This window comes from Sphaeramia orbicularis, chromosome 4 (genome assembly GCF_902148855.1).
Source record: "Sphaeramia orbicularis chromosome 4, fSphaOr1.1, whole genome shotgun sequence".
Lineage (NCBI taxonomy): Eukaryota > Metazoa > Chordata > Actinopteri > Kurtiformes > Apogonidae > Sphaeramia > Sphaeramia orbicularis.
Window position 1 is genome coordinate 12718634 of NC_043960.1, and position 12871 is coordinate 12731504.

Sequence of the window (12871 nt, forward strand, 5' to 3'; positions counted from 1 at the left end):
CTTCCATTTCTACCAAGAAAATCTTTGTCTCTGCCAGAAACACTTATGTGCAACTTGGAATAAAAACAAAAATGAGACAAATATTCCAAATATGCTGTGTACATGTAAGTTCCATAAATATAATTAAGAACATCCAAAGTAAATGTACAGTTTACCCGACTTCTGTCATGTTTGGAATAATAGTAGAACATTAGTGTACTTGTAACCATACTCACTGTTTATACTCTGTTATGACTTTATTAGAGCTGATTGGGATTACTGGAGGTAAATGTGTTGTTTTCCACTGCCAGCACTTTCTGGCCTCAGATCTGTCCTGTCTGCATTTCTGTTAATGTTATTTCCTCTTCTTTCTTCTCTTAGGGCAGAGAAAAAGGAAAGGTCGAGGCTAAAGACAGTTAGAGTGACGAGGTCCCAGGACAGATCGGTAAGTAGCAGTCTGATTTATGTGCCTCTCTGCTAACTACTAACGGTCAGGGCGAGGCAGGGAGGCGAGCAGCAGCCGCGTAAGCACAAATAGCTGCTGAAAATGGACACGTCTCGGTTTTTTTGTCCAGAAAAATGAGACAGAGGAAAGGAAGCCAAGGAAGGAAGGCTGTGTTCCCACAATAATTATAACACAACACACTCAATATACACTGAATGTGCTTGATGGTGTCAGTCTGTTCAGAATGAAGGCAGGAAACCAACATTTTAAAAATAAGGATTCAGATTATCTGTTCCCATGACTTCTCCATAGTGTTGGCAGATATTAAACTCTAATTGAAGAGTTAATGTGTGGTTTGTCTCATACTCCTGTGAAATGCTATATATATATTTTTTTTATTTATTTGCACATCATAGACTGCAAGAGAAAAAGTTTAAAAAACAATCTTTCATGCAAGTAACACCATTGTACAGGAGAGGATAGATCCCCCGCAAAAAAAGGCTTATGTAAATACCTCCCTGGAAGTAAACAATACGCAGGAGAAAAAAAAGCATTAAAATACAATATAACTGAAATAATAATCTAAAGTAAAAACAACAGAAATACAAATCAAATGCCTTACATTTTTTTGTAAATTAGAGTCCTTTTCTGATGCTTTTTAAATAATGATAAAGAAGATGTTGATTGAAGTTAAGGTCGTAGATGATTCCAAAGATGTGGTCCACGATATTTTAGAGAATACTGACATACAGAAGTTCAGTTATATAAACTGCTGCTCTAAAAATTAAATTATTAGGTAACTTGATTGCTATTTCATAACTGTAACCTAAATTATCATTACTGTTAGACTGTGACTATTATCTGTTGCCGATTGTTGTTTATGTTCTGTCTGACAAAATGAGAAATAACTAGTAAAACTAACTCTAATTGAAAGTGCATGAACACACACACATTTGATACTTTGATATTTCTGATCTATAAAGTTTGAGTGTGTGAGGCGACGCTGTGACTTTAATCACACTTCTAACAGCGTGATGATGAGAGATGACACTTGGGTCTAAAACAGGCTGTTGATATCACTGTTGTCAGCACTCTCTCTCTCTCTCTCTCTTACTTGTCCTCTGTTTTCATCGCACCGTGTGAATCAGCAACTCCGCAGTCACCAACACCACTGGGTGATGAGCTGATAATTAAAAATGATCACGCTCACAGATACCGTATCCCTTGACTCTGAGACACTTTGTTTACACTGTTTACACTTGTTTTTCAAATGCATTCATGTGATCTGAACAAAAGCAAACAGCAGAGACACGTCACTGTTCACCCCAGTGTCTATCATGTGTTCCACGGTGTCCAGCTGGTGACTTGTGTTCACATTGTGTTAGTGCCTATGGACAAACCTGCCACTTGGATCAGACCAGTGTCAGCTCTGTGTGTTGCTTGTTCAAGCTAAGAAATCACAAATGTGTCACAAACTAAAATAGAAGTACAAACCTTGGCGTGCTGTCACTAAAACAGCCACCGCGTCTTGTGCTGGTGACATATTTTCCTGTTAGGCTCTTGTCCAGAACTCTATGTTTATATCCAGACACAAACTGTATTTGATTTATGTGACGTTCAAGTTACAGAAACTCCTCACTATCCTGGTACTCTGGTGGTTTGTCACTTTTTCTCCACACATTGTCCTCCACTTCATTATCTCATTCATTTGTTTGTTTCATACCAAATGCTATGACAAGAAACCAGCAGGTTCATCATTGTGGTTGTCACATGATGTCCATTTCAGATACGCCATTCGGTAATATCTTTATTCGCGCTAGAGCAGCACAATATATCATTTGAGCATTGTCATTGTGATGTACTTGTGCGCAATAGTCACATCGCAGGTCCTGCGATGTTGGAGGCAAATGCGTTCTCATCTAATTTGAAGGGTACCTGACACACACTGCACACAGCAATCCACCAATCACAATCGTTCTTAATCAGTTTGGAGTGAGTCGCTGGTAACAATATTGAAAAATGAGCAACGAACAAGAGAAAATCACCGAAAATGAAGACTTGGTGCCAAAAAGAAAAGCAATGTCAGTTATCTAGAATTATTTTGGCTATAAGCAAGATGATTTTGAAACATGTGTTCTGTGTCGATAGCGCCTTGCACCTGTTGCCACAACGAGAGGAGAAACAACTAATGTGTTTGCACCACACAGCTATTATATCCTCCTATTTTTTTCATTTCGCAATATATATGGCAGGGTTAAAAAAAATTGCTGCGTCAGTTTTTCCAATATCGTGCAGCCTTAATTTGCGCTAAGAAATCTCAGAAAAATGTACTGTTACAAAAAAGTAAAATTGGCCATTTTCATTGTGTAATATTCACTTTTTGTGTGACAGTGTTCATGACATAAGCAGTGGTTTGAAACATTATAATAATGCACAAATTAATCACACAATAAAGACTCTTTGTACTGTGTGTAAAGGTCTTAACATGTGCCCTCTACCTAAAGTAAAATAATGAATAACAAAAATAATAATTGTAATTACAGTAATAATTGCAACAAAAACTGACCAACCGTGGAATGGATGAACCACAAGTATAGGATTTGCACAATTTGTCAGATTTTAATTAACATATTTCTTGCAAAAAAAATTTTTAAATAAAAACACTTTTGCCTAAATGAGTAGAATAATGTCATATTGTGCTTCATTTTATTGCTGCCATCTGTTCCACACAGACACTAAAGTGTAAATGCAGCGTTCAGAAACTACTTAAACATTACTTCTGCTCATCTGTGAAGTAGAACATAACTCTCTTCTCACCCCCACCCCAAACGAAAATTAATCAACACTCATTGACTACTTGATTATTCTTTCCTATTCCTAGTATGATTAATAATATCAGTTTCAGAATGTGTTATATCCAGATGTCTGTACAATAGGTTGACACCAAGCACAAGAATAATCATGAGAAATAAGAAGCATTACAGTTTCAGGCAGTGAAAGAGACTATAACTCATAATAAAACTGTCAATATTTTTAATACTTTTAAGTATTGGTGACTTTATAACCAGGTGTAAGCAGCACATGAGTTTAACAAAAGCTGCAGTTACCTTTGATCATCCAAAGTGTGTGTTTATATGAGTCGGCTTCTGATTAATGCCTCCTCCGTCTCTTTCTTTTTGTTGCAGGATCAGGATGACAAAGGTTGGTATTCCCTCTGTCGGTGACACCTGCTGGTCAGTATATGTAACAGGTCCTAGAAAACCAGGCTGACATGACTCTGCAGTGTCTGTGGCTCTGAACGGGGCTGAATAAAGATCCTGTTGTCTACATCACAAACTGAAGGGGTAGGATCTGGAAGATGTGGACGTTGAGTTATTGAGTCACATTATGTGAACCTCAGTTTATTAGAGTAAATAAACTGAATATGGCAAGATACAATAAAGATAAAGTACACAATGATACAAAAAGGCACACAATAATTTACATTTGAGTATAAAAATGAGATATGGGTAAATGTTTATTGCTGAATTAACCAGGATTTAGATGCTTTCTTAAAAGTGGTGAGGTGTGCAGGAAATTTCAAGTAATCGAGTAGTAAGTTCCAGAACTCACCTCCGTTTATAGAAAATGCTGTCTGAGCAAAAGAGAGAATGGAAGTTGCTCTAGTGGATCTGCAGTAGATCTGCAGTTTCTTCAACAGAAAAACTGAGGGGCAAACCCACTTGAACATCTGAATATTACTTACAGAATAATTTGAGTCAAACAAGTTTATAAAAAAAAAAAATCTTGTATTGACTTCAAATGTGGCAGCGGTGTTACTTCTTTTACTGTTCAGTATTTTGTCTGAGAAATGTCGCAAACCTAATTTCGCTGTATTTATGTTGTGTGTGTGTGTTGATATTCCTGTTATTGGCTCTAGTCTGTTTGTCACCGGAGCAGGAAAGGCAGCTATAAAGAATAAAACAGGATTTTATATGTGTGATGGTTTGTATTTTTAGAGGGTGTGTGTTAGTGATGTATGTAAGTATGAATGTGTTTTTTTGTCTTTCTATGTGTGTGTATGTGTGTGTTGCTGACTCTGACCTGTCTTGTCCTTCCAGAGCTGGTAACCTCTGGCACCAGCGATAGTGAGAGTAGTTCCTGTAAGTCTAGACCCTCCTCTCTCTCTCTCTCTCTCTCTCTCTCTCTCTCTCTCTCTCTCTCTCTCTCTCTCTCTCTCTCTCTCTCTCTCTCTCTCTCTCTTCTCTCTCTCTCTCTCTCTTCTCTCTCTCTCTCCTTCTACCTTCTCTCTCTCTCTCCTTCTACCTTCTCTTCTCTTAAACCTTTTGTTATATTTTTATTTTATTTCCAAACCTCAGCCACTTCCTGTTGCTGTTGGTTTGTGTGTGTGTGTGCGTGTGTTTCCCTGTGTGTGTGCTTGTAGTTTGTTTCATTCACACATGCACATGTATTTATATGTTGTGTGTTGTTTTTGTGTTCTGATGTGCATGTGAGTGTTTGTGTGTGGTTAGTGTGCGGTGGTAAAAACCTTTCTCAGCTTTTCCAGAGCTGTTGAAGAAGTCTGTTCCAAAATTAGAAAAGGGTAAGCGTGTGTTCTGCTGATGATGATCCCTCTTCTGTGTCTCTAAATCATTTCTGTTCTTCCAAACAGCCGGCCAGGAAGAGACCTTCCTCACCTACCAACCTGTCATGCAGCAGGAAGGTCAGTGTTTAAATCTATATCTCATTTCACTTAAGTTTCGTACCTTTATTTTCTTACCTTTTAATGATTGAGTGTTAGAAATAGTTGTATGAGTTCTCTTTGTTATTACCTCAGCTGAATATAAAGTGGAACTAAACAGATGAACATGTAATGAGAGCACCAACAAGACAGAGTACATGATCGTAAATGAATTAACTGTAGGCAAGTGACTTTAAAAGAAACTGTTGTAATTACTGAATATTTCTATAGCTCTGTTTGAGGGATCCAAATTATTTGTTTGTTAAATCCATGTGGCAACTCTTTTTTTTGTCCAGGCAGTGTACCCTCAGCTTATTTAAAATACAGCTGCATATTTTTTAATAATCATCACATTATGAAGCATGTTTTATGAAGGCTAAAAAAAGTATTACATTTATATTATAAACGGTCTGTACTTATATAGCGTTTTTCCACACTTTTATGGTGCCCAAAGCACTTTACAAAGCCTCACATTCACCCATTCACGCACACAGTTTAGGGTTCAGTATCTTGCCCAAAGACACTTCGACATGTGGACAGTCGGAGACAGGATCAAACTGCTGACCCTTCGGTCACTGGACGACCAACTGAGCCACAGCTGCCCCAATTTTATTAATGCTACCCAATATTAATATTTATTAATACCCAAATATTAGAAATTGTGTTTGTGAAATGTTATTACATAATGACATTTATCAAAGAGCAGTAAATAATGCATTGTTACATGGCATGTTTATAAAACTACATTTATGTGTATGGTTTCACTGTGAATAGAAACCCAGTTTATTTCTTCAGGTCATAATAATCCATAGTTCCAGCAAAAATTTGATTAATTGAGTGAATCATAATTTTAACACAAGTCTTAGCCCATTCTGTGATCAAAAAAGAGCACAGAGAAGAAATAAATAATGAACCAGTAATGTGGTTAATTCCTTTTTTATTTTAACTTTGGGGATTTCTGAACTCCGCCACATGTGTTTACTCACGTGGTTGCACTGATATTGATGGAAGTTGTCGTTCTGCAGTTAATTATACACGGCCTGTCATCATACTCGGACCAATGAAAGATCGAGTCAACGATGACCTCATCTCTGAGTTCCCCGACAAGTTTGGCTCCTGTGTACCACGTGAGTGTTCCAACTTTACAATAAACCTCAGTAGTGACGTAAAAGACAGTTGAACATCACACTCAAGGCAATATGGATGCCATTGCGAACTGTGTCAGAATAGATGCTATAAAAGATGCTCATACATATCATCACTCTCAGGTGGAAACCTCTTATGTCCAAAAGGGTTATTTTTCAGGAAACTGGAAAAATGCTAGTATCCTACTATATAATGCACGTTCTGTGTCCATCCGCCATCCGATCGATGTTGCAGCACAGGAGGGCGTTTGTACGGATTTTCCTCAGCCTTCACAGGCCCGATCGCTGCCAACCTCGCCAAATGAATAGAAACATTACCTGACTATCTACTAGGCACCATTTTATGTCCGTATTCAAATGTTGTGAGGTATACTGGGTGATTTTAACAGGGTCTCAGCTAACCTCGGACCGGGTCCCAGCTCACCACAGACCTTCACAAGCCCGATCGCCACCAAACTCACCAAATGAATAGAAACATTACCTGACTCTTTACTAGGCACAATTTTTTGTTCGTATTCAAATGTTGTGAGGTATGCTGGGCGATTTTAACCTCTCATGCTATCGTACAATGGCACCATGGGTACAATGCCGCTCGTATTCTAAATAAATGAATGGAGTTAAGAAGTGTAGTCACAAGCAGTTTTCAGCACTTTTCATTGGTTAAATATTTCTAAAATTGTCAGGCCAACATGAAGACTGACCAATAGAATTGTTTTATGACCAAAAAAAAGACCAAAAATGGACTTACGAGGTTTCCGCACGACAGCGACGATTTGTCTAATATAATGTTATAAGCCTACAGCTGACACTTTTAAAACATTCAACTGAAATCCAAATTAATCCATTACTGTTGTTTTTTTCTGTGAAAAATCACAAATCTCTTTGCCATCATATGTGGTTTGTGTGAAAAGGCAACATGATATTCAGACAAGTGTGTATTAAAAAAGTACTTTGAATTATTATCTATTTTTGAGGATAACACCTTAACTTTCCAGAACTTTTTGAGGCTTTTTCCATAAGATTTTCTAGTTTTTCCAGAGATTTTCTTTTAAATAAATGTGTGAGCCTTTGTTCGGTTGTGTGTTGCTCAGACACAACACGGCCACGTCGAGACTATGAGGTGGACGGCAGAGATTATCACTTCATGTCCTCCAGAGAACTCATGGAGCGAGAGATTCAAGAACACAAGTTCATAGAGGCCGGACAGTACAACAACCATCTGTATGGAACCAGTATACAGTCTGTTAAAGAAGTGGCCGACAAGGTGAGACCCAACAGAACATGAGGAGGAAGGAGACATGATACAAACAGCAGAAGAATTAGATTAATAGAAAATACAGCGTTGACTCATTATTTCTTTCTCTACTCCTTCATTTTTGTGTCTTTTCCAGGGAAAACATTGTATACTGGATGTATCAGGGAATGCCATAAAGCGTCTCCAGTTGGCAGGCCTTCATCCCATCGCTATCTTCATCAGACCACGCAATGTCGACAACATCCTGTAAGTATCAGAAATAAAAGGTTATGGGATGAGGTCAAGGGCGTCACGGATGGACAGCCCACTATTTTGATTCATATTTTTCTGCCCCAGACAAGTTTAAGACAAATATTACACATAATTGGAAAGATCTAAATGCCATCTTAAACATACTCAAAGGGCAAAATTTAGTTTCATATGTTTTTAAATGAAAAATATCAAAAACTATTGGGTTGCAGATGGACAAAAAATGAATGACTATTTTTTGCAAGAATTACAAAGTTCTCAAAAGTGAAGTTCCTCTGACATTTTCATCCCAAAATGTATTCAGTATATACCTTAAACCCTCTATTTTACAACCTAATAATTGGTTAGAGGAAAAAAATATTTGATCATACCTAAATAAAAAGAGTTCTGAAAAATGGCAGCATCACGGATGGACAACAAAAATAAATATAAAATTAAACATTTTTTATTTCAATTATCAATATCATATACATATTTTTTTTGCAATATTTACAACATACAAATATTAACATTATATACAAATATATTTTGCATAGATATATGCATGTATTAATTTTAAACACTGTTTAGAATATGACATGAATAATATAATAGTCAAATATCAATGTATTTGGAATAAATTTAGTTTATTTATGAGTTTATAAAATGAACCCAGAATGACGGCAGAAAACGTTGTCACTTTCCGAACATTCACACTCATAAAACTCCTTCCCTATACGTCATCAGCCTGATTTGAATAAATTACCCAGACCTTTGGGGTGCGATGGAAACGCGAAGCACACAGATTACCAGGAATTCTTTTACCCAGGCAAATAAGTTCCTGGTAATAAAAGTTCCTGGTATTTTGGTGGAAAAGGGCCTATTGAGGTCTCTAAGAATTTAGACTGATAGAAAGATGTTTTGAATGTCTGGTTTTTCTGTTCTCATTCTTAATCTTTGTCTCCCTACAGTGAAATGAACAAACGTTTCACTGAAGAGCAGGCGAGGAAGACCTTCGACAGAGCTGTCAAACTGGAGCTGGAGTTTACAGAGTACTTTACCGGTGAGTTACAGTCAGCCAGGGTTTTTCCATCACAAAAGCACATGATGTTTCCTGACGCAGTGACATCTGGGTGAAAGGTATTTGTGGTGAATTTCTGTTATGCACAGAAATTCACTCAATGTGTTAATTCTATTCTGTTTCTCTTAAGAAAATAGATTTTTTTTTTCATGTTGAGAAACTGGTGATCCTCTGCACAAGTGTGTTCTGAGGCACTAGGTCTTTCCTGGATACAGTTTTTGGACCATTACGATAACAGTCCTAATTTGACTCCTGTCCCAACTTTTTCTTGAATATATTTCAGCCTGAATCCCAGGAATGGATCTATATTTACAAATAAAATGACGATGACCTGATAGAAGATTAAATTCTTACCTTCAGACTACCTGCAATTACATATAAAAATGGACTAATGTGGTGCACTTGCCATAGTCTCTAAACTTTTTCTCATCTGAGGTAATATACAGTCGCGGAAAAAATTATTAGACCATCAAAAGTCATCAAAAACTAGAAGCACTCAGAGAGTACAGACCTCCGCCAAGGCAGATCAGTGCCCCGGAGTTGGATGAAAATGTCAGGAAATGTTGATACTGAAATTTTGGTGGTGATCAGGGGTGGGGGGGCACTGATCTGCCTTGGCGGAGGTCTGCACTCTACGAGTGCTTTTCTAGAAAAGACAGCGCAGACCTCCGCCAAGGCAGATCAGTGCCCACCCCCGATCACCACCAAAATTTAATCATTTGTTCCTCGTGCCAGTGTTAACATGTCTTGAAATTTTCATCCAAATCCATCCATAACTTTTTGAGTTATCTTGCACACAGACAAACAGACAGACAAACGCCGAGAACAACATAACCTCCTTGGCAGAGGTATAACAATTGTTATGCAATCAAGTACTAACTCCTGTGTGTATCATGTGACTGAAACAGACAGAAAAGAAGCTATTGATGTAAGAACTGAAGTGATTTTGGTTATTATCAAGAAAACCATGGAAAATGGATAGATATCAGCCCTTAAATTAAACTCTAAAGAGCTATTTTTGTTGTTATCATTATATTTTTCCAAACAAATGGACCTTTAGTTGTACCAGGCATTAAAATGAACAAGAAATTGAAGAAAACACGAGGTGGTCTAATAATTTTTTTCTGCAACTATATGTGTAAAACCTGTTTTATTTAGTCTTCTACTAAATCTATTTACAGCACAGTATTTGAAACGTATTTGAACTTATGTGTTGTTCCCTGTGTCTTTGTGCAGCTATCGTCCAGGGCTCCACACTGGAGGAGGTGTATTCACAGGTGAAACAGATCATTGAGGAGCAGTCTGGTCCTTACATCTGGGTGCCCACCAAGGAGCGACTCTGAATAAACACACACACAAACTCCATGATCACACACATCACTCTTTTACTTCCCACTTCTGTGATTTTCTATTATCAGCCTGCTTCCTCTGTTTCTTGTTGACACATCACTCCACACATGGAGGTACATACACACACACACACACACACACACACATATGTATAAATATATATTTACACAAGCACATAAAGTGGGACAAGGCTGGGACAATCTGGGACTGCTACTTCCTGAAGTGGGAGGAGCCAATGCCTGTCCAGCAGCCTATTGGTGGATCTTCCTACAGCTCAGTTCCTTAATGTTTAAGGAGGTGGTGACATGTACCATTATCTAATTTGAGTTCATTATTGTTCTTCTTATTGTTGTTGTCGTCGTTGTTGTTTTCATATTAACAAAGGGTAATGCATTCATGTATGGGTTTGTAATGATAATATTGTCACCAAGAGGCAGACTTTTGCACGCTGTAGCTTTAAGAGCATGTTTTTGGGACAAAATGTTGATCTCCTTTCCTGTCTGCGTCTCCTCATGGCATTGCTCCTGTTTAAAGTTTCTCTCGCTCTGTCTTTTTCTACCTTTCTTTCATATCCATCCCTCCATCCTTGCCTCTGTAGACGGTGTAGATACTCAAAACTGAACAATGTGCCCCACATTTTGGCGTTATTGGCTAAAACAAAACTAGTACCATTACTGTTTGGAAATGTAGCAAGAAATGACCAATAATTTAGAGATTTTATAACTGAGATATAATTAATATGTATTGTAAGAAACAAAGATATTCTGAAACTGAAGATTTTTTGAAGGACCATCATCAAATTGAATCCTTTAATGTAAAGATTAAGACACATGACAGTTTTCAACACACGACAGTGATTATGACACTGAGAAATATTATTTACATACAGATTTGAGTGAAACCTTGAATAATTGTTTTATCAGTTAGTGTTAAATTTACAGAAAGTAGCCCAAAGTTACAGAAATTGTAGTCGTATTGTTATAAAATTGGTAAATCTAGAAAAAATGTAGAAATAAAATGGAAAAGTCCAGCAAAGCAGTGACGAAGGACAATGTTTGACATTTGCACCACGAAAGAATGTGAAAAACAGAATTATAGGATATTAGAACAAGCTCAATGCAGCCACTGCACATGCTGCATTAAAACGAAGATATTCACAATACTTTACACTTCTTAATTATTGAGAAAGATAATTCTGTACTGCAGCAACTTGAACCAAAATAAGGAGCCTTTTCATGGGTAAATTTAACATATATTATGACTGATGTTTGGAATAACCAATTCAGATATCATAAATGGGCAAAAAATACTGGTCATGATTTCTTTCACCCCAGACTAAATGTACAATATATGAATTACTTTGCTTATCGAGTCAACAATCCAAAACCCCAAGATCTACTGTTGAAATATAATTTAAAAAAGCATAAAAATCTCTAATTGTATACTGCAGAATTCTAGAATAAATGACAAAAGCAATTAATGGATTATCAAAGACGCTGTTTTTGGTTGATCAATCTATCAAAAAACAATCAAAAACCACTTTTTTCCAAATGATCACATTTACACCCCCTTAAAGAGACTCGGCTCTGCATTCATTCATGTCTTCATCCAATAAGGGCTTCTGCCTTCTTTCTTCTTCTTCCTCCTCCTCTCTTTCTCATGCCTTCATCTTTCTCCTCTTCACATTCACAGTGTGGCATCAGTTGAACACTCCATCATAAAGCTGTGTATCATGTTCTTCAACACTATCATCACGATCATAATCATCAGCATCATTGTTATAGCTTTCCTTCTTACTGTAGTTGCACTAATGAGGGCTTGTTGCTTAAAAGCATCTCGAGGCGACAGAACAGACACTTCTGAAGCTTAGAATGAAAAAGACGTTCATCTCATTTATCTCCACTAAATGACTGCTCAGCTAGTTTTTATCAAGCTGGATGTTTGACTCATGAGAATCCGCAACACCTGAAACATGACGATACTATCTGTCGAACATTACGTGAAGATGCTTTTAGTGACATAGCCCGTGTATGGACCTTGTCAGCCACCGGACTCCACTTTCCATCTCCGCCCCTGACTCCTCCAAGCTGACTGGAGACCAGAGACATACAGAGAAACCTGTTCGCTCAGCAGAGTAGCTCATACAGACCCAATTAATAGTTTTTAGTGTATATGAAAAGCTTTATCTCTCTAACTAATGCTTTGTGTAAAATACAGACAGAGACAAATTAAAGGAAAAACCTCTTGGGAGCAGCATCCCAGTACAGTTATATTGGTTTTGTCCTTTTATTGGTCACATGTCTATATATTTTTAATATGCATCGAGTGACCAGTGCTGTGTGTCTGTGGGCAGATCTGGATTCTCTGTGTGACTCTGGCTTTGTGTTTGTAGCCAGGGGACCATGTCACTGTCTGTTAGTAAAGCACCGATGCAAAGAATCTATTACAGAGATGGATCTATATCTAACATATTATAATATTTATCCCTGCTCTAACTGCCTATTTTGGTACAAAAAATAAAATAAAAGTCTTTATTGAAATTTACTGGAATCCCTCTACCCATACCCAGAGATGAATATTCTTTTTTTTTGCATTGTTGAATGTGAATGAATGTGAATAATATATACTATAATAACTGTAAATATGAATACATTTTCCTTTACTTTCA

At 37.3% G+C, this 12871-nt stretch overlaps 1 protein-coding gene across 8 annotated transcripts in view; it reads left to right on the forward strand.

The window, feature by feature from the left end:
* The window catches only part of LOC115417494 (discs large homolog 1-like protein), a 135994-nt gene extending 123123 nt beyond the window's left edge, over positions 1 to 12871 (forward strand). For 7 of the 8 annotated variants that reach the window (XM_030131444.1, XM_030131449.1, XM_030131447.1 and 4 more), the window contains 9 exons: positions 361 to 424; positions 3610 to 3625; positions 4525 to 4566; positions 5076 to 5126; positions 6170 to 6271; positions 7381 to 7553; positions 7681 to 7790; positions 8744 to 8835; positions 10090 to 12871. In XM_030131444.1, the coding sequence (XP_029987304.1) occupies positions 361 to 424; positions 3610 to 3625; positions 4525 to 4566; positions 5076 to 5126; positions 6170 to 6271; positions 7381 to 7553; positions 7681 to 7790; positions 8744 to 8835; positions 10090 to 10196 (757 nt within the window). In that variant the 3' untranslated portion in view covers positions 10197 to 12871. The remainder of the gene's footprint in view (positions 1 to 360; positions 425 to 3609; positions 3626 to 4524; positions 4567 to 5075; positions 5127 to 6169; positions 6272 to 7380; positions 7554 to 7680; positions 7791 to 8743; positions 8836 to 10089) is intronic. The other variant, XM_030131445.1, reaches the window with a different exon arrangement.